This window comes from Ipomoea nil, unplaced genomic scaffold (genome assembly GCF_001879475.1).
Source record: "Ipomoea nil cultivar Tokyo-kokei standard unplaced genomic scaffold, Asagao_1.1 scaffold0317, whole genome shotgun sequence".
Lineage (NCBI taxonomy): Eukaryota > Viridiplantae > Streptophyta > Magnoliopsida > Solanales > Convolvulaceae > Ipomoea > Ipomoea nil.
In genome coordinates this window covers 4880929-4902963 of record NW_017616745.1, presented here as the reverse complement: position 1 = coordinate 4902963, position 22035 = coordinate 4880929, and the positions used below count along the sequence as shown (strand labels likewise).

Below are 22035 nucleotides of genomic sequence, written 5' to 3'. Positions count from 1 at the left end.
CCCTAAATGAGAGGTGATAGGTTTGAATCGCAGTAGCGTGTGATTCCCTCTCTAAAAAAGGAGTTGTATTTTTAATTATACTCATATTCATTTTTCTTTTCAATGTGAGATAAAAGTATATTTCAAGCCTTTCTCTTTATTTTTTCTAACTCAGATCAATATATTTTAATAATTCATTTCTCATTCACTCATTATCTATTTTATTGAACATATAATATATAGATTTTTCTTTCTCTTTTTTTTTTTTTTCTAACTCAGATCAATATATTTTAATAATTCATTTCTCATTCACTCATTATCTATTTTATTGAACATATAATATATAGATTTTTTTGTCTCACTTTCTAGAATCTAAATCCATTTTGACCCAGGCCAATACAATCAATACCGGTATTGGAATTTGATCAAATGACCACCCATTGAAATGTCAACATGTACACATACATGATATTTATTACGGAGTATTTAGGATTACATTTGCTAAAATAAGTATTACATTTACATATTGACATGACCTGTACCACGGATAAGGATTCGTGAGACCCGTCTTTCCTAAAAGGGAGATCAGAATGTAACCCCATTTAAATTAAACATTTATTATTTTCATAATAGAACAATATATTATTAATTTACTTGATCACAAAAAAGATATGTTTCCTTTTTCTCTCATTTTGTCCACTACAAATACAGTCCAATCACCAATGCATTTATCCAAATCATATCATATTCAACATGGCATTTCACTCCAAACAATGCACGATCTGGTTTTTCTTGGCACTGGTTTTTCTGGTTTGCCAAACCTCGGCAGCCGCCATAGATCGTGTCCAGAAGCTCTGTGGCTTCACGACAGACCCCCCTCAATGTCTGCAACTACTAAGACCCGACCCACGCACGGTTAACGCCACCTACAAACAGCTCGGGAACGTATCTTGGGAGCTGACGGTGGCGGCCACGGCTTCCGCGAAGGACCTGTCGAGGTCTCTGCTGGAACAGGAGAAAGATCCGAAGGTGAAGCCGAGGTTCGCAGGATGTCTGGAGGCGTACCAAAATGCCGAGGCGTGGTTAGGGGAGTGCGCTAAGGAGATTTATAAGGGCGAACCGTATTGTTTGCTTCAGCTGTTCGGTGAAAATCGGACTTGCCGGGAGATGTTTAAGGAGCCGCCGGCGGAACCCACCGCGCTTAAGAATGTGGGTGACAAGGTGGATTTGTTAGGGAATATGGTGAATCTTGGGATTACTCTCAAAGATTATTAGTTTGTGGTTTGAAATGTGAAATAAAATGTACTTTTTCTTCTTTCTTTTAATTTACTCTATTTCTATTATTTAGTTTATTTTTTCTTTCTCGAGAATGTGCTAACAAGAATGAGATATGTGTCTTTCAGGTATGGTATAAGAATTAAATACAACGAGTAAATTCTTTGTTGGTTGTTCTTATAAAAATGTGCAATTCTAACTTTTTAAATCATAATAATGATAAAAATTCTAACTTTTCATATCAAAATCATTCAAATTTCTCATCCTGTTGAGCATTCATATTCACACTTTAATCGCCTTTTAAGAGTTACAAATATCTACAACTGTTTTTTCACCACTTCTGTTAAATTCTAACATATAAGATGTTAGAGTATCTATATTAGTAAATTTTTCTTGATTTTTTGTAGGCCCCATAATAGAAGTGGATGAACGAGAAATTTGAGTTTTTAACATTATATGGACTGTGTTTAGTTGAAAAATTGATAGAAAGAATAAAATTAAATAACAATATATATAATATACGACTTATTATTTAGTCTATTTACTCGTTTTTCAATTTGACTTAAATAATAATAAAGCTAGATTGCTTAGGCTGCCCCAGCTGGCCGGACTGCAAAATATATTCGAAATAAACAATTATTAATACCTTCAATAATTTTTAAACTCATTAATTTGTTATCATTCTGCGTAGTTTAATTAAAGTCTATTTTATTATAAGATATGTATAGAATTTTATTTATATTAGAAAATAAATTTTCGCACAAATTAAAATAAACTTAAATTTAAAAGATTAATTTATATTGATAGAAAAATTAATCATAAAAATTAAAATTTAAACTTTCAATTTATTCTTATTTGTAACTTTGTTTTAGCCATTAACATATATTTAAATTTAGTTTTAAAATACATCTGACATAATTTATTTAATTCATTTAAGTTTCTCTCACGGTGTTGATCATTCATATTCACTTTTTAAAGTTCACAAATATTCATCACGTACTTGTTTTCGTTCCCCTACTACTTCCGTAAGTTAGAAAATCAGGACCGAATGATTTTCCAACTCTCGCCCGCTTACCGCGTCTCGGCTCGAGCTCGGGTTCTCTCTCGGATTCCCCACTATCATTATCCATAGTTTCGTCAAACGTTCGTTTTGACGTACTTGGTCCCTCGTTGGACCTACAAGGAAATATATTTTCGAAAAAATATGCATTCCTTGATTCTATTATCGTGTTCTCGTGTACATCCGGATTATTGGACTCATGTACTAAGAACCGATAAGCACTACTATTATGTGCATACCCAATAAAGATACAGTCCACCGTCTTAGGACCTATCTTTACTTTCTTAGGTGTTGGCACCAAAACTTTGGCAAGACACCCCCACACTTTCAGGTACTGGTAGGAAGGTTTCCTACCGTTCCACAGCTCATAAGGAGTCTTATCGAGCTTCTTTCGGGGTACCTTATTCAAAAGGTAATTACTTGTCAAAATCGCCTCACCCCAAGCATCTTGAGGTAGGCCCGAACTTATAAGCATCGCATTCATCATGTCTTTCAATGTACGATTCTTTCGTTCGGCAACACCGTTCGATTGAGGTGAGTAAGGTGCAGTACGCTCGTGTATTATACCTACACTCGCACAGAAGTCACCAATAGGTGCTTCGTACTCACCACCTCTATCGCTTCTAACCTTCTTAATTCTCCGATTAAGTTGGTTTTCCACTTCATTCTTATAAAGAACGAATTTATCAACGGCTTCGTCTTTGCTCTTAAGCAAATACACATAGCAGTATCGTGTGCTATCGTCGATAAATGTGATAAAATACTTATTACCACCTCTCGTTTGTATCGATCTAAAATCGCACAAATCACTATGGATTAATTCTAGTGGTTCAGTTTCCCTTTCAACCGACTTGAAAGGTACTTTCGTTAGTTTTGCCTCAACACAAATTTCACACTTGTTATTTGTGTCAATTTGAAAGTTAGGAATATGGTCCATGCTAATTAATCTACGCATAGAATTAAAATTAACATGACCTAGTCTACCATGCCATAAATTGGAAGACTCAAGCAAGTAAACAGAATTAACTTTGCTTTTATTGATAACAGGAATTACACTGAGCTTAAACAGCCCATCAGTTACATATCCTTTACCAACAAACATTCCTAACTTGGACAAAACTACTTTGTCTGACTCGAACACCATGCGAAAGCCATGCTTGTTCAACAGAGAGCCAGACACAAGATTCTTCCTCAGCTCAGGAACATACAGCACGTTGTTCAACGTTAGTTCCTTCCCGGAAGTCATCTTCAGAACCACCTTGCCCATGCCTTCCATAGCAGACTGAGCAGAGTTTCCCATCCACACCTTTTCACCATCAACGGTCTCAAAGGTGTTGAACATTTCTCGGTTGCAACACAAGTGCCTGGTTGCACCGGTATCAATGAACCATTCACAAGGGTTTGAGCCCACGAGGTTCACCTCGGTCACCATAGCCGAAAGGCTAATCTCGACCTCTTTCTGATTGCTATCTCCAACAACATTGGCTTCAGAACTCTTGTTCTTCTTCCTTGGAGCCTTGCATTCAGATGCTCTGTGGCCACGCTTGCCACAATTGTAGCATTCACCAGGAAACTTGTTCTTGGTAATGCCACCTTTCGGACCTAGCTTTCGCTTGTCCTTCTTGTTCCTCCTGGAGTTCTTACCGTGCTCCACAACGTTGGCCTTAGCACCAACAACGATAGGAGCCTTCCTATCATTCGTCCTGTTCCCTTCCTCAATCCTGAGTCGCTGGATTAGGTCCTCCAGATTCATCTCCTTTCGCTTATGCTTAAGGTAGTTCTTGAAGTCCTTCCAACCTGGAGGCAACAAATGGATCACAGATCCCACTTGGAAGGCTTCACTTAGCACCATGCCTTCGTCACGGATCTCGTCAAAGATTAATTGCAAATCTTCTACCTGACTTAGCACGGTCTTTGAATCAACCATTTTGAAGTCGAGGAATCGGCCAACTACAAATTTCTTTGAGCCGGCATCCTCACTTCGGTATTTATGATCCAAAGCTTCCCACAACGCTTTTGATGTGCTTATCTTTCGATATACATCATATAGCGTGTCACACAATCCATTCAGGATGTAGTTTCGGCAAAGGAAGTCCGAATCCTTCCAATAGCCAACCGCCATCACGGATTGTGCATCTTGTTCCTTCAACTCGGGAACACTCTCGGACAAGAACCTTGCCAGGCCGAGAGTTGCTAGGTAGAACAACATCTTCTGTTGCCACCTCTTGAAGTTCGAACCAACACCGGTGAACTTCTCCGGCTTTTCAGCCGAACCACTCGGTACCGAAGGTACCCGAGACATGGGAATATATCCCTCAGTGCTCCCACCATCTTGTGAACCAACGTTCACTGGTGTAGCTTGGGAATTAGCAACATTGTTGCCATTCCCTCCACTATTATCCGCAACAATGTTATTGTTGCCGTTTCTTCCATTGTTGTCCGCAACAACATTATCCTCCCCATCAATTGGCAGTACGGGATGCTCCATTTTCTTCAAGGAAATTTGGAGAAAACAACCAACGGGAAAACGAAGAATAAGGTTTTAAGACTGTTGGTACCGTTGGTAGAAAACAAATAATAATCAAATAAAATTGACTATTATTTTCCTTGGAAAGAAGGGAAGAAAAGATGAAGAAATTTGGCTAGTGTTTGGTGTTGGGTTTTTGCAAGAGTCGAGTGAGCACTCTTTCCTTAAAACCTTATTTGCCACCTCCCGTAGATGCTAGGAGCGTTGTGGCCTAGGCTTCCCAGGATAAAACTTGCTATGATCCAATGTTTGAGCATTCAAACAAAGGATCCGGCGAGCAAGACAATGGCTATGAACACAGTATAGCTAAAGAAAGAGTAGAAGCAGAGATTTTTGAAGCTGGAAAAGTATACTTTCGTGCTGTGTAAAGCTGTGTGTAAAACTCTACTGCCTCTACCCTCTCTTATATAGGGTTGAAGGAGCCAATAGCCTTTATTATGGCAATTAAAAATGACATTAAAGCTGCCTTCCAACAGCTATAACAGCAGGCCACTACCTGGGAATTGAATTCAGAATTCAAAATTGGAATTAATAGACAATTAATTCCGTAACAGATGAATTCAATCCCCTCAACAGTCAGAACTTTCGGGTTCCTGACCGTTAGCGTACAGGGTTCGGTCTCAACTTTCGACCTCATCCAGTTTCGGCCCTTGCACCTTTCGTGGACTCTGTTGCACGAGAGTTGTGCCTTCGGTGCACCACAACCTCTCGTGCTCTCTTGTAGCACGAGAGTAGGACCCGAACCAAGTGGAAAATGATACCAAAGTTTGGCATAACTTAGCCCGCAAGGCCAGCCAATTTCCGGACGACATTCGTGTCCCCAGGTGCCGGCGCACACGAGCTCGGGCTTGAATCAAGCCTTTTTTCAATCTCTGCTAGTTGGAATTTGATTTGCACCCCCCCCCCCCCCCCCCCCCCGCGAGAGAGCCTCTATGCTATACAATTCTACAAGCTTCAAAAGAGCTCTTGTATATAAGGGGGGAAAATCTTCATTCCAAAGCAATGTGGGACAAAAAGCTCACTTTTTTCCCTTCATTTTCCAACTCAAATGGGTCTACTTTGAGAATCAATATCTCATTCACCCATTATCCGTTTTGAGCGTACAATATATCGATCTCTTCGTCTCACTACGAAGAATCCGAATCCACTTTGACCCGACCCAAATCGGAAGTGGACCCCACTGATAATTGTACCACAAAATAGCCACTTAACATGCCATTTTAAGCTTCTTTTTTTTTTTCCCAACATATGTGAGACAGTTTCATTTTAGATACACTGTAGTTTCATTTTTGTTTTGAACACAAAAAAATACGGGTTCTGTTAAGATGTAACGGCAGCCGTTTCTTTCCGTCATTTTTGGACCATGGTCCACGGTATAACGACGGATAAGACCCTATCGGGCTCTTGTGCTACGGATTCAATCGAGAGGGTGCTGGCAAGAATTGAACTCATGATTTTCTAGTATACGAAACACACTCAATCACTCCTTTCAGGACAATCATATCCTATCAAAAAATATAGAAGCTAAGTGATACAAAATTGAGATATGTGTTCTATCAGCTTAATTAAAAGTTTAAAGGAAGATTGTAAAAAATGTCCCTCTATAATATGTCAATTATTAATGTTACCCCTGAATTATGAGTGATGTAAATGTTGTCCCTCAATTATCAAAATGGTGCACATATAGCCCCTCCCGTAACGGCCATGTGGTTCCTCACCGCTATCCATCGCTGGTACTTCGAATTGAGGGAAGAAAAAACAACTAAATTACATATTTACTCCGACTTAACGGTGTCGAACACTAACGGGGAACCACATGTTCGTTACGGGAGGGGCTATATGTGCACCGTTTTGATAATTAAGGGGCAACATTTACACCACTCATAATTCAGGGGTGACATTGATAATTAGCATATTATAGAGGGACATTTTTTATAATTTTTCCAAAGTTTAAATTAATTACTCCGTATTACACTCTATATTTATTATTTATATAGTATATAGTATATGGTCAACACCCATAAACATAACTGAAGAGATTGAATGGAACACAAAGAATCATATATGCATGTTACAAGATAATGTATAGTTGATGGAGAATCAAATTAAAAACACAAATTAAATGATTAAATGTTAAAGTGTAGATGGAGGTGATGATCGATCTGCTGCAATTAGCCACAATCTTGATTTGTTCATCAAATCTGGACTCAACCTAAACATGAGAACACAAAACTCCATCTTATTCAAACACCCATCGCCGTCCATGTCCCCTTCCTTCAACATGCACCGCACCTCCTCGTCGCTCATCGGAAGTCCCAGAATCGCCGACGACTTCTTCTTCAAGCTCTCGAACGTGATAACGCCCTTCTCCTCCTCCGCCAGCAGCCGGAACCCGTCGCAGAGCTCCTTCATGAACCCCTCCGTCCCCAGACTCTCCACCATCGCCGGAAACAGGTCCTCAAACACTACCACCTCGCCGCACCCCACTCCCGCCATCATATCGCTTATGAAATATCTCAAGATCAGAACCTCGCAATTTACCCCTTCCAATGACTCTGAGAAACTTAATGTATCCAACAAAAATATGTCAAGAATTGGAGAAGGAAATAAAGATGATGAGATATGGAGGATGGGAGATGGAGATCCAATATAAATGGCGCTGATAGATGTGAATGTATGTATAGCTAGTTTCTTGCTGTCAAATACGTGGCCGCAGCGTACACGGGAAGAGAGGGTGGTGCGGTGTTCTTTCGTGGAAGTTGCAGGAGGGGGACTTAATGGCCGCCGGCCGCTACTCTCACCGTACCATCTCTATTATTTTGCAACAACAAATATAATTAATACTCTCTGGTCAATCCAACCAAATTGATTAGACTATAGACAATTTATACTGATTTATCTTTTTGTAATTTTTTGTGAGCAAAGGTTACAAAGCAAAATTTATACTCTTGGGTAGCTTATGTGAATTTTTCTGGTCACTAAAATAAAATATAATACTGTGCTTTATAGAATTTGCCGGATTTGTGGATTCTATATTGCAGTTAATCATTTCTATACATATAAATTAATTGAAGGCACATAGTTAATGACAAATACATAATATATCAACTGTAGATACATAATTTAAAAATTATTTTAAACCAATTTTCAAAATGTAAAATAGACTTTCATCCATGATATAAGATAGACTTTAGTCCATGGTATAATTAATTTGCTGAATTTCATGATAGTTTCCTAGAAGCAAACTAGTTTAGATTGATTCGTAGCTTAGCCCATTTGATTTACCAGATCCATGTGTCCTTGCAAGGAAGATTCCTGGACTCTAAACAATAATTCTTTTCTTGCACATAATAATCAATAAAAAATAATATAGTATGTATAACATAAATACTAGGTCAACCCTAAGAAATTTGGTCGAAATGAACATATGTGGCTATGTTCATGTTTGTTTCTTGGAAATTCAACAGATTATTATCTCCATAAATTTACGATATAGTTAGTACATTTAGTTCTTAACTTTAAGATATGAAATTGGGTCAAATCAACTCAAATTCAAATAAATAAATAAAAAAATCATAAATCTTCCCATATTAAGAATCCCAAAGTTTCTTAGAGATTCAATAGTGAAATGTATTATTGTTGTGTTTCTTTATTCAGAATGGTTTAGAGTTTTTTCTTCAAATTTGAATTCATTTAAGATTTTAAGAGGATTGAATAATAAAATTATGTTTTTGACCTTGTATTACACTACTAATTGCAAGAAATTAAAATCTATGGTAGTGCCTGTACGGATTTAGCTTAATGGTTCAATAGGTAGAATTTGGGAGAAAAGACTAACGGCGGTGTGTGATTATGCCTAAATGGGCAGATCTCTTGTGCGTATCGACATTTGACCTTGTTTATTGAATTATTGAATCATCGTGATTTATATCGTCCCAAATGCTATGTCGGGTCGGGTGTGAAGACCTTGGAGTTAGGATTCAACCTTTTGGGAGAATAAGAAAATCTATGGTATAACAAAAAATGACACAAAATCAATGCTTAAAAGGACCAAAATTAATTGATTTTAAAGTTAAGAATCAAAAGTGATAAAATCCTATATTTGAAAGACTAAAAATGCTATTAACTCATTTTCAAGCAAATAAATTACCCCTTACTAGCTAGTAAAGTTGCAATTTTAATTAAAACCCTTTGTACCATACAAGGTTGCAAAACTCGGCCGCCTAGCCGCCTAGGCGTTAGGCGGCACCGAGCCTTAGAGTTTTGGTCTAAAGGCGGCCAAAACTCGGCCTATTCGGCCGAGTCGACCGATTTCGTCTGATTTTGATCGTTTTTTTTTTATCAATTTTGTCTGATTTTGTTCGATTTTAACCGATGTCGTCTTTCATTAATTATTGATTTTAATATTATTATGAAATTAGGACTTATAAATTATCATTATTTCATTTATTTAGATGTGTTATTTGAGTGAACGTTGAAAACAACCTCATTAAAATTGTCGAACTACAAGTCTGTTACTATTTTTTTTAATTTTTTTTGTGTCCACCTAGCGCCACCTAGACCGCCTAGGCGCTGCCCAGCCGCCCGACTAACGCCTAGCGCCTACTGCAACCATGGTACCATAACATAGTCTCGAAAAAAAAGATTCTTTATTTGGTCATAATTTATGTGAAAGCGATAGATACAACAATTTAATAATATATGATAATTTATCATAGCCTTATTCAACGAGGTCCTTTTATAGCTGGAGGTAGTTGGCGATAGCTGCGCTATTGATGCCTTGATGGTGCTTTTTTGCTTGACTAGATCCTAAAAGTCGGTTTGGTAGTGTTTATTTTAAGCTCTTAATAAACTATAAGCTTTGCTTGGTAATATTTTGAAAAATAAACGTTTAGCTTAAAATAAGTTAGAGGGTTCCTAATTTATTTATTTTTTTCATCTTTATCAAAATGACATATTTTACCTTTCTCAATTAAAACTTTTTTTTCTTCTCCTTTATCTGGACATTCACTAATAATAATAATAATAATAATAATAATAATAATAATAATAATAATAATAATAATAATATTATTATTATTATTATTATTATTATTATTATTATTATTATTATTGAGTTAATACCCAAAATGGTCCTCCGACTATTAGCTAATACTCGATTTTGTCCCAAAGTATTAACCGTACTCAATTTAATCCTCTAACTTTTAGAACAATACCCAATGTGATACTTCGATAGAATTTCCATCCATCCACCGTTATTTTGAAGGACATATACGTCATTTTAGTTGAAGCCCTTCTTCCCCACCTCTTTTTAATTTTCCGTTTCTCACTATTAAGTCCTCGGCTACGCCCAATTCCCAGTTTGGGTAAACCCCGATTTAGTCCGTCCAGCAAAACACATGCTTTACACTATTTCTGGCTGTATATGTAACCACATCGTTCACAATTTTCTTGTTCTGGCATTTTTGTGGAAGTCGAGATCCTGAAATCCTCACCAGATTTGATGATATCCAGTACGGATCGTGGTCTGATTCTCTCTAAATCCTTAATGAACTCACGAGCAAAGCCACGGTATGCATTTGGAGAGTAAATGCATTCAGTGGAGAAGTAATCCAACTTTTTAAACTATGCATACATAACAATTTCCTTCTCGTATGTGTATTTGAAAGGCTTGCATCTAGGAATGGGTCCATCTTCTCCAATAACTATAGATATACACCTACTCAACCTGGCAATATCACCACGTAATATGTTCAAAAGAACTGTTTCAGCTATATCATCTGCATTATGCCCAGTTACTAGCTTGTCCACTTTTAGCAATGCATCACCGCGATCAAGGGCCTGGAGACGGAAAACACCACAAAAAAGTGCAGTTGTTCTTCAGACCTATCAACTTTATTATTTCATCCATTTTCCAGCTATACAGCTCCTTATAGGAAATAACTTTCACTGGAAGTCCATACTGGATTTCATTTCTTTTAACAGTTTCAAGAGAATCATCCCAGTAACCAGTGATACCTTCATCCACAGATAACAGGAAGAGATCCAGGCCATAATTGTGCCTGCGATTCAACTCTGACATGACATAAGCAAGCACCGTGGAGTCTTTCCCGCCAGAAGCACCAACAGCCATGCGTTCGCAGGGCTTGAAGAGCTGGTTGTCGACGATAACCCTTTGGATCTCCTCCTCGAAAACTTCGTAGAAGCACTCCCTGCATATTTGTTGAAGAGTTTTAGAGCGTTTCAGGGCGGCACGTCTTTCATTGCAGATAACGCACTGTCTACCCTTCGGTTTCGCCACCGCCATCGCCGACTCCATGTAGATGGCAACTGCGCCGCCGCTTGGGTTTGGGTGCTCATTGTTCGCTGAGCAGCAGGGCCTCCAAGACGTTGACTAGAGGAATAAATGGGTTTGGACCAAGTAAATTGACTTCTTTACCCTCAAAATAACAGTGTATGGATGAAAATTCTAACGGAGGATCACATTAGGTACTGTTTTAAAAGTTAGAGGATTAAATTAAGTATGGTTAATACTTCGGGACAAAATCAAGTATTAGCTCATAGTTGGAGGATAATTTTGGGTATTAACTCTATTATTATTATTATTATTATTATTATTATTATTATTATTATTATTATTATTATTATTATTATTATTATCATTATCATTATCATTATCATTATCATTATCATTATCATTATCATTATTATTATATGAAGGAGATTCGCTACAATATTGCTATTTCATTATAGGATGCTAGATCATAATTATGCTAATAGTTTTATTTCAAAATGCTAATTTTTGTAAAGACAAAATGTTAAATTTTAATATGTAAAAAACTATTTTAAATTTTATGAAGATGTCTTTTTTTTTTTTTTTTGTCTTTTTACATTTATCAGCTTATCAAAAAGCTAATTTTACCAAACACTTTCAAGCATAACAGATAGCTTAACAGCTCTTCAATTTTTAGCTCCTATCTTATAGATTTTCAGCTTTCAGCTCCTTTTGAGCTTCCAGCTACCTTTTCAGCTAGGTTTGCCAAACATAGCCTAAGTGGGTGACATTTTTTCACACCGTTTTGGCTGGATGGTTAGCTACCAGGTGGGCAGATCCTTTGGGCACATTGTTAGATATATTAAATGTAATATATTTAATATAATATATATTAAATATAATATAATATTTTCTATAAGATATATTAAATATAATATATCTATATATTATATTTATATATATTGAGAGAAAGAGAGAGAGAGAGAGAGAGAGAGAGAGAGAGAGAGAGAGAGAGAGAGAGAGAGAGAGAGAGAGAGAGAGAGAGGGGGGAATACTTGTAATTCAATTGATGATTAAAATGATTGAATGCATAGCGTATTTATAGTAAAATAATAAAGCTAAATTTTAGGATTAAAGCTCCATGTACTACTAATCCATGATGCACGTACATACTGCATTCAAGGGACTCTCCACGTTGCTATGCTGCATGACCCATGTAGCTTTAATTTGAAACAAACTTTTTATACTTGGTTTAACAATTATAATAATAATATTATTATAACATTGCCTCCTTTAAGTCAAGTTGGATATATTGGTCATCCCAATTTTTTTCTTCAATTTGAGAAATGTCTCCGTCTTCAACGGCTTCGTAAAGATATCTGCAACTTGACATTCACTCGAACAATACTCAATGTTGATTTGTTTTTAGTAACCAACTCTCTGATTTTATGATACTTGATATCAATATGTTTGCTGCGACCATGAAAGACTGGATTTTTGGACAACGAAATTGCTGACTTGTTGTCACAAAAAATAGATGTAGGTGCTTCCTTCTTGTAATTAAGAACTCTAAAATTCTCTTCAGTCAAACTGCTTGAGTAGCACAATTTGTTGATGCAATATATTCTGCTTCTACGGTTGAAAGTGCTACAATCTGCTGATTCTTTGAATGCCAAGAAAATATGGCTAAACCAAGATAGATAGCATATCCTGACGTGTTTTTTCTGGTCTCAATATCTCCAGCCCAATCACTGTCTGTGTACCCAACAAGTTCCACAACTTCATTAGTAGAGTAAAAAATTCCATCATTACTCGTACCTTTGACATATCTCAGAATTCGCTTCGCTGCAGCCCAATGTGATTCTTTTGGTTCTTCCATGAATCTGCTAAGTATTCCAACTCCAAAAGAAATATTCGGTCTTGTTGCCACCAGATACCTCAAACTCCCAATTAAGCTTTTATAAGCTGTAACATTCACATTTTTACCACACTCATCTTTGGACACTTTTAACTTTTTAGCTAACGGAGTTGAAACTAGTTTAGAGTTTTTCATTTTGAACTTTTTCAAAATATCAGCAGCATACTTCTTTTGTGAAATAAAGATTCCATCCATCTGAACAACCTCAAGGCCAAGAAAGTAAGCCATAAGGCCCATATTAGTCCTTTCAAACCTCTTAATGAGTGTCTCCCTGAATTCTGAGATAAGCTTCAAGTTGTTTCCAGTAAAAACCAGATCATCAACATATAGACAAATTAGAACAATATCACCAGAACCCGCGCATTTGACATACAAAGTATGTTCATGAGGACATCTCATAAAACCAATTTCAACAAAATATGAGTCAATGCAACAATTCCATGCCTTAGGCGCTTGTTTTAAGCCATATAAGACTTTTCTCAACATGTACACTTTATTTTCCTCCCCTTTCTTCACAAATCCTGCAGGTTGCTCAACATATATTTCTTTTTCAAGAAAACCATTCAAAAAAGCAGAATTGACATCCATTTGATGCAATTTCCAATCATTTTGAGCAGCAAGAGAAATAACCATTCGAACTATATCAAGTCTACTCACTGGAGCAAAAACCTCAAAATAATCAATACCTGGTTTCTGCTTGTAACCCTTTGCTACCAAACGTGCCTTAAAACGGTCAATTTCTCCACTTGACTCGTACTTCGTTCTTTAAACCCACTTTACTCCAATTGGCTTCTTTCCAGGAGGTAAATCTGTTAACTCCCAGGTACCATTCTTCTCAATGGCACGTATCTCCTCATCCATGGCCCTAAGCCAATGAGTTTCTGTAGCAGCCTCCTCAAAAGATAAAGGATCACAATCTGCAAAAAGAGCAAATTGAACAATCTCTTCATTAGACAGGTCATTATCATGACCCAAAACATAATCCTGCAAGCGAGCTGGTAAGTGGCGCTCGCGCTGAGATCGTCGAATTGACGACTCTGGCTGTGTAGGTGACTGGACATTATCTAGAATCTGTTGCTCATCAACAATATTTTCAACAACAGGAATAACAACTGAACTTTCATCTTTAGCTAACCAATCCCAGGCACCATATTCATCAAAAGTGACATCATGACTTATAACAACTTTTTTAGTTTCAGGATTGTATAGTTTATAAGCCTTAGAAACGTCACTATAACCAATGAATACACAATTTTCACCTTTACCATCCAACTTCTTTCTCAATGGATCTGGCACATGTGCATATGCCAAACATCCAAAAATCTTGAGATATTTGATAGATGGTTTTTTCCCACTCCAAGCTTCTTCGGGTGCCTTATCACAGACACTTTTAGTTGGACACCTATTCATCACATAGACCGCACAAGTAACAGCTTCTGCCCAAAAAGACTTAGGTAGATTCTTGGATATCAACATGCATCTCACCATATCCATGATAGACCTATTCTTCCTCTCAGCCACTCCATTTTGTTGTGGAGTGTATCTAGCTGTCATCTGGTGTTGGATACCCTTCTTCTTCAGAAAATCATCACAGGTAATATATTATGTACCTCTATCAATTCTGAAGATTTTAATTTCATAACGACTTTACTTTTCAACAAAAGCCTTAAATTGTTTGAAAACATCACATGCTTCAGACTTTTGCTTCAGAAAGTAAACCCATGTTTTCCTACTGAAATCATCAATGAAAGTAATAAAGTACTTACAACCTCCATGTGAGGGAACCTCCAACAAACACAGGTTTGAGTGAACAATCTCCAACTGTTTTGTGGCTCTCCTTGACTTGCCCACGGGGAAGGGATCTCTATGCTTCTTCCCAATCACACAAATCTCATAGACACGATCAGGGACATTCACAACAGGTAAATTAGAAACAAGTTCTTTTCTCGCAAGATAGTTTAATCCAGAGAAATGGAAATGCCCAAATCGCATATGCCATAACCAATTATCATCACAAACTTCAGAGTTAAAGCAAGCAAGGAGAGTATGCTTAATTTTCAAAGGAAATAGTCGACTTTGGGACATATTTACCTTTGCAATCAAGACTCCCTTAGCATCTGCAATGGTACAACAACCCTGAGCAATATTTATCTTATAACCTTTTTCTGACAACTGTCCCATACTCGACAAATTTTGGTGTAGTTTAGGAACATAAAACACATTGGATATAAAATTGTGAGTACCATCCTTCAACTGAATAGAGATTTTACCTTTTTCCCAAAATTGGCACCTTTGACTTATTGCCAAATGTCACTTCAGACCGGACTGATTCATCTAGTTCAGAAAACAATTCTTTCTTCCCACACATATGGTTACTACACCCAGTATCCAAGAACCATATGTTATTATCTGCAGAAAAACTATCGTTGACCAAAAGTAATGTTTCAGAACTCTCACCAGAATTTTCAGCAATGTTTGCTTGATTTCCACGAATGTCCTCATTATACCAGCAATCTGCAATCTTGTGTCCATACTTGCCACAATTGTAGCAATGAAATGGAAATTTACCTTGTTTGGTATTACCTCCACCTCTTTCTTGGTTGAAGTTACCACGTCATCCTCCTTGGTTGAAGTTACCACGACCTCTTCCACTAGAACCTCCTCTTCCTCTTCCACGACCTCTACCAAATCCTCCACCTCTTTGATTAGTGCCAGTCACATTAAGGGTGACTTGACTCTTCAAAGCTTCTTCTGCCAGTGGTTCTGATTTTGACACAATTCTGTCAATATGACTTTCTACCATACCTTTCAGCTCTGCAATTGATAAGAGCTCAGTTTTGTGTGACTCTGTGATCGAAGCCACCACATGGTCATACTTCATCGGCATAGTTCGTAGAACTTTTTCAACCACTGCACAATCTTCAATCGTATCTCCGTATAACCTCATCTTATTCACCATATCAATAAGACGAGTGAAATACGTATCTACTGTTTCTGTAGAGGTCATCTCACAATTATCGTACAACCTTCTCAACGATTGCAAGTGCCCAATCGACTCCTTTGTTTGACACCTTTAAGATGTCCGAAGCTTGCTTTGCTGTTTGAGCACGAGCTAATTGTCCAAAAATGAAGTAATGAACACCTTGGTGAATCTGACCCAAGGCCCATTGATCTCGCCAGGTAGCGGTTGCATCAGCTCCTACGGATAGACCGGGATCAACAAAGCTCCAAAGATTTTGAGCTTTCAAATGTGTGGACATCATAATTTGTCAATAATTGTAATCGAGTTTCCCGTCCAATTTGGGACCCGACCATACAATATTGAAATTTGCAGCCATTTTTCACCACGAACAATATCTCGGGGTTGATAGGTTGACTGGCTCTGATACCAAATGTTAGATATATTAAATATAATATATTTAATATAATATATATTAAATATAATATAATCTAAAAACATAAAGGGCCTCAATTAAGGTTATATCCTTGATTTATGTCCCCTTTTTTTGTATGCAAATAAATGTGTACATTCTACTTTAAATGTTGTACATTTCAATGTTATTAGACAAAACTATCCTTGCACCGTTATAACACTGTTAGTTTTTAATTCTAATATTGATAACACATCATTATTACCATACACATATATCTATCATATCTTTTTCCTATTTTTTAATTATCATTTTATTAAAATCATTATATATTAATTTAATGCTTAATTATATTTTAATTAAATTTCTATGAATAATAAATTATATATGTGTGTGTACAAAATACATATATTATTTGTGTATATATAATTCAAATTATAATTTTTAATAATTTGTATTTATAAATGTTTTAATATTGGGCATGAATTTTCGCGCATCACGTGTACAAAATGCTAGTATATCTATCTATAAGATATATTAAATATAATATATCTATATATTATATTTATATATATTGAGAAAAAGAGAGAGAGAGAGAGAGAGGAATACTTGTAATTCAATTGATGATTAAAATGATTGAATACATAGCCAATTTATAGTAAAATAATAAAGCTAAATTTTAAGATTAAAGCTCCATGTACTACTAATCCATGATGCACGTACATACTGCATTCAAGGGACTCTCCACATTGCTCACGTAACTTTAATTTGAAACAAACTTTTTATACTTGGTTTAACAATTATAATAATATTATTATTATAACACATATAGACATTTGACCTTGTCTGTTAAATTATTGAGTCACGGTGATTTACATCATTCCAAATGCTCTGTCGGGTCGGGTGTGGGGCCCTTGGGGTTGGGGATTCAACCTTTTGAGAGAAAGATTGAATATTTTTATCATGTTGGTAGGGAATATCCCGACCGACATAGCTTCACCACGACCGAGGAGTCTCTCTTTCTCCTTGTCTTTGCAGGTAACAGGTCGGGCTCCATGAGAAGAACCCGGTCGTAGACCGACCGGTGTTGCCCGAGCGACGATGTCGACCACCGAGCGGTAGCCCTTTGGCGAAAGAGCTGACGAAGGACACGTGGCGGCTCTTTACATCGACAGGCAGGGCACCCGGGAGGATGACACGTGGTGGCTACGTGGAGGACATGCCGAACGGCTGGAATCCTGTCCCCGGCATAGCGGCTATAAATACCCACAGTAGCTACAGTGTAGGGGACTTTTGGACGATCGATAGGTTGTTGTTAGAGAATCCCGACCGCAGTCAGTCGGTACTCAGAGCAGCCAAGTAGATTGTACTTAGGGCCTTTACCGGGATCAATAAAGATTTTACTTGCTTTAATTGGTCTCGTGTTATTTTATATTGCTCACGTAGAATTAGCAGTATCATTTTGGCGCCGTCTGTGGGGACCCGTGCAAGAAACCAACGTCTTGACGAGCACCCGATCACCATATCGACATGTATCCGTGGGCACATAACAACTTCGCCGACGACCAGGCGGATGCGGCGAGCTCCTCCGACCACTATGCTACCCAACAGCAGGGTCAGACGATGGACCTCAACCTCAACCTTTCACCACCGCATCCGTCGAATACATACCCGGCCGCCCAGCAGCCGGTGAATTACATACAACCGGGATACCCACCACCCGGTCTGCCATACCAGCAGCCGCCGATGATGTATCCCGCCCAGTATCCATACCCGGTCCCACCTCCACCGTATGGGTACTGGCCAGGCCAACCGATGTGCTACACTTCCCCGGTTGGTTATCCACCATATACGCCTGCCTATACAGCTCCAGCCGCCGCCCCTCCAGTACAACCGACCGCACAAGTAGAGCCGCAGCGTCAGTCCGCTTCCCGGGCTCGACGCTCGGCTCATTCGCGGTTGGGGTCGGGGGGTGCTGATGCGATGGAGGCACCAGCTCAGGCTGTTCAAGCGGAGGACCCTGAAGAGGTTGCCCGAGCGGTAGCTTTCGATCGTCTCCGACCAGAGATGCGCCAGCGTCTGGGGCCCCAAGACCCGAATCGCGGGCAAGAGGACGTACAAATGCAGGAAGCTAGCCACGAGGCTTCATCCGGGTATAGCGGGTCGAGATCTCATCGACGTCGACGCGCTCGGGATACAGCCCAAGCCGCTCAAGCCGCCGAGCTCAACGAAACCCGAGGATTGCTCTACAACCTCCAGGCGGAAGTTGCGCAGCTCAGGAGTGCGTATCCTACAGCACCCCCGGCCGACCGATCGACCCTACACCAGACGCCTTTCACAGTAGCGGTAATGGCCCAGCCTTACCCGCTCGACTTGAAGGTCTCGGGAGAGAAAAGTTACGACGGTCGGACGGACCCTGAGGCTCACGTGAATGATTTCTTCAGCAATATGATGCTGAAGGGCGTTTCAGACGCCATAATGTGCAGGGCCTTCTACTCAACGCTCACCGGTCGGGCGGCAGAATGGTTCCGAACCCTGCAGCCGGGGTCAATCGACAAATTTGAGACCCTGGCGATCAAGTTTGTACGGAAGTTCATTACTTCCAAAGTGGTGAGGAAGTCCTATATGTACCTCGAAAAGGCCAAGCAGCTCGAGGGGGAAAGCTTGACCGACTTCCTCATCAAGTGGAAGGCAGCAGTCGGGGAGGTCGAGCCCATGGATGATGCGACCGCCACTCACATGCTTCACATCTCCCTCCGGGCGGGGTATCTATACCAGGATTTTATCCTCCACCCCCCGACCACATATGAGGAGGCCCTCCGAATGGTCACTGATTACGCCAACGCAAGTGAGGCGAATGCCGTCAAGCGCTTGCAGGAGGTCGGCTCTTCGTCCCGTAAACCGGCCGGCCGGGCGGAACATCGGTCGGGTGATGACCATCCCCGATCCCGCACCAGGCCTGGCGAGTTTACGGCCTTAAACCAATCCGCAGCGGAGGCCATGCAATACGCCCAGTCCTGCAATCTCATCAAACTTCCCCATCCCGATCGAGACGGCCCTGACAAGAGTAAGCACTGTGCTTACCATCGGTGCGCCGGGCATGACACCGAGGAGTGTACCCACTTGCGCCAATTATTGGAAGATTTGCTCAATTTGGGAAAATTGGACAAGTGTGTGGGAAAGAGAGAAGACAGCAAGAGAAATACCGATCGGAGGGATCACAGACGATCTCATCACCGCTCTGATCGGTCGGGCCAGGACCGAAGAGACGATCGAAGGGACGATCGTCATGATGACCGACGGGACCCTGACCCTCCGTCCAGTAGCCGCCCGTCCGGAAAACCAACCATCCACGTCATTTTTGGTGGGCTGGAAGATGCTTCCCGACCGCGGACTAATTGCCCGGTCGCAATAGTAGATTCCCGGGGAACCGGGAAGAGGCAGAAGATGGAACCCATAACCTTCACCCTTGAGGACCAACCTAGCAGCAGCGACCACGGCATGGAGGCGCTCGTGGTCACGATCGACGTTAAGGGGACGGACGTCCAAAGGGTTATGGTTGACACGGGCAGTAGCGTGAACGTCCTATACTTGGACGTGTTTGAGAAGCTTGGCCTTGACAGGAAGGAGCTGACTCCGGTCGGTGTACCACTGTCAGGATTTACCGGGGCTCTTATCTACCCCGAGGGAAAAATAACGCTCCCGGTTGAGATCGGCACGCCTCCAAAGTCGATCCAAACGGAGCTGGAATTTGTTGTGGTCAACCTCCATTGCGTCCACAACATTATCTTGGGCCGACCCGCCATTATGAAGATCGGTGAGATAATTTCTATGCCTCACCTATGCATGAAATTCCCCACCCCCAACGGGGTCGGCGTGGTCCGTGGCGATGTCCAATCCGCCCGGAAGTGTTACACCCGAGCGGTCAATAGACGAGATTCCGGTCCATCTTCCCGGGTGAACACCATAGCCAAGGAGGAGGCTAAGGAACGGAAGGAGCAGCCTGAGCCTTCTGAAGAGATAGAAGAAATTCCCCTGTCCGAGGACCGCCCGGACAAGAAGATAAAGATTGGACGAGCCCTCACTCCCGAGCTCCGAGCGGAAGTTCTGGCCGTGCTCCGGGAGTACGCCGATATTTTTGCATGGGGGCCTGAAGACATGCCCGGGATCGATCGGTCGGTCATCTGTCACAAATTGGCCGTCGATCCCGCAGCTAAGCCGGTCGTGCAAAAGACACGACACCTCTCCTCCGATCGCCGCGAGTTTGTAAGAGAAGAAGTCAAAAAGATGGCGGGGATCGAGCACATCCGTCCGGTGGTCTATCCTGAGTGGGTGGCAAATATTGTTCTTGTACCTAAGCCCCCAGCATGGAGGATGTGCATCGACTTTACGGACCTCAACAAAGCCTGTCCGCTCGACCCGTATCCCCTACCGAGCATTCATCAGATGGTCGACGAGACGGCTGGGGCCGAGTTAATGAGCTTCATGGATGCCTTTAAGGGATACCATCAGATCATGATGCACCATGAAGACGAGGGCAAGACAGCCTTCGTAACCCCGGATGGGCTGTATTGTTACCGAGTGATGCCGTTCGGCCTCCGAAACGCAGGAGCGACCTACCAAAGGATGGTCAACATGCTCTTTGCTGATTTGCTGGGCCGAACGATGGAAGCTTACATCGACGATATGTTGGTCAAGAGTCGGGACCGATCCGACCACACTCGGGACCTTCGGGAGTGCTTCCAGATCATGAGGAAGTACCAGTTGCGGCTGAACCCGACCAAGTGTACATTCGCGGTTCAGACCGGCAAGTTCCTCGGCTATATGATGACCAAGAGAGGAATCGAGCCCAACCCGGCCAAAGTAAAAGCGATTCTGGACATGCAGCCGCCTTCCACCGTTCGGGAGGTCCAGCAATTGACCGGTCGGTTGGCAGCCCTTAGCCGGTTCCTCTCCAAGCTAGCCGAGCGCGCTTTACCTTTCTTCAAGGTATTGCGGAAGGTTAATGGATTCGTCTGGGACGAAGAATGCCGAGCGGCTTTTGACGAGCTGAAGGAGTATCTCATGTCACCGATCGTGCTCTCAAAGCCCGAGCTCGGAGAAGGGCTAGACGTGTACCTCGCCGTGTCCGATCGTGCAGTAAGCGCAGTGTTGTGCCGAACCGATCCGGAAGGGGTCCAGCGACCGGTGTACTATGTAAGCCACGCGCTACATGGTCCCGAGCTCCGGTATTCCCGGCTAGAGAAGGTCGTCTATGCCCTATACATTGCTGCAAAGAAATTGGCTCCCTATTTCCAAGGTCGAGCAATTCGCGTGTTGACCGATCAGCCGATTGGGCCAGTCCTCCGAACTGCTTCATCATCAGGTCGCCTAGTCAAATGGGCGTTAATGTTAACCCAGTACGCGATCGAATACCGACCAAGACCGGCTATTAAAGGTCAAGCTCTTGCGGATTTCTTGGTTGAGTGCACCGCCCGGGATACCCGGCCTCCTGAGGTTGCGGATCCCGAGGCTGAGTGGTGGTCGCTGGCTACAGATGGGTCGAGTAGCATAAAAGGGGCAAGAGGAGGAGTAGTAGTCACGAGCCCAGAAGGATTCAAAGTCTATTTTGCTCTCATGTATCAGTTCCAC

At 40.8% G+C, this 22035-nt stretch overlaps 2 protein-coding genes and 1 pseudogene across 2 annotated transcripts; 1 reads left to right on the top strand and 2 right to left on the bottom strand.

Annotated features, from left to right (window-relative positions):
• The first annotated feature begins 732 nt into the window (after positions 1-732).
• On the top strand, positions 733-1254 carry LOC109166312 (pectinesterase inhibitor-like). Its single transcript, XM_019315272.1, has one exon. It carries the CDS (start codon positions 733-735, stop codon positions 1252-1254), a length of 522 nt encoding a protein of 173 aa, XP_019170817.1.
• Positions 1255-6864: 5610 nt separating this feature from the next.
• LOC109167089 (calcium-binding protein PBP1-like) lies at positions 6865-7673 on the bottom strand. Its single transcript, XM_019316007.1, has one exon. The coding sequence runs from the start codon at positions 7338-7340 to the stop codon at positions 6975-6977; it is 366 nt and encodes a 121-aa protein (XP_019171552.1). The 5' UTR covers positions 7341-7673; the 3' UTR covers positions 6865-6974.
• Positions 7674-10025: 2352 nt separating this feature from the next.
• LOC109166306 lies at positions 10026-11177 on the bottom strand (annotated as a pseudogene).
• Positions 11178-22035: the final 10858 nt, after the last annotated feature.

Bases quoted from the DNA above. Each gene is read 5' to 3' on its own strand.
- LOC109166312 (XM_019315272.1), top strand. From the start codon at position 733: ATGGCATTTCACTCCAAACAATGCACGATCTGGTTTTTCTTGGCACTG.
- LOC109167089 (XM_019316007.1), bottom strand. From the start codon at position 7,340: ATGATGGCGGGAGTGGGGTGCGGCGAGGTGGTAGTGTTTGAGGACCTG.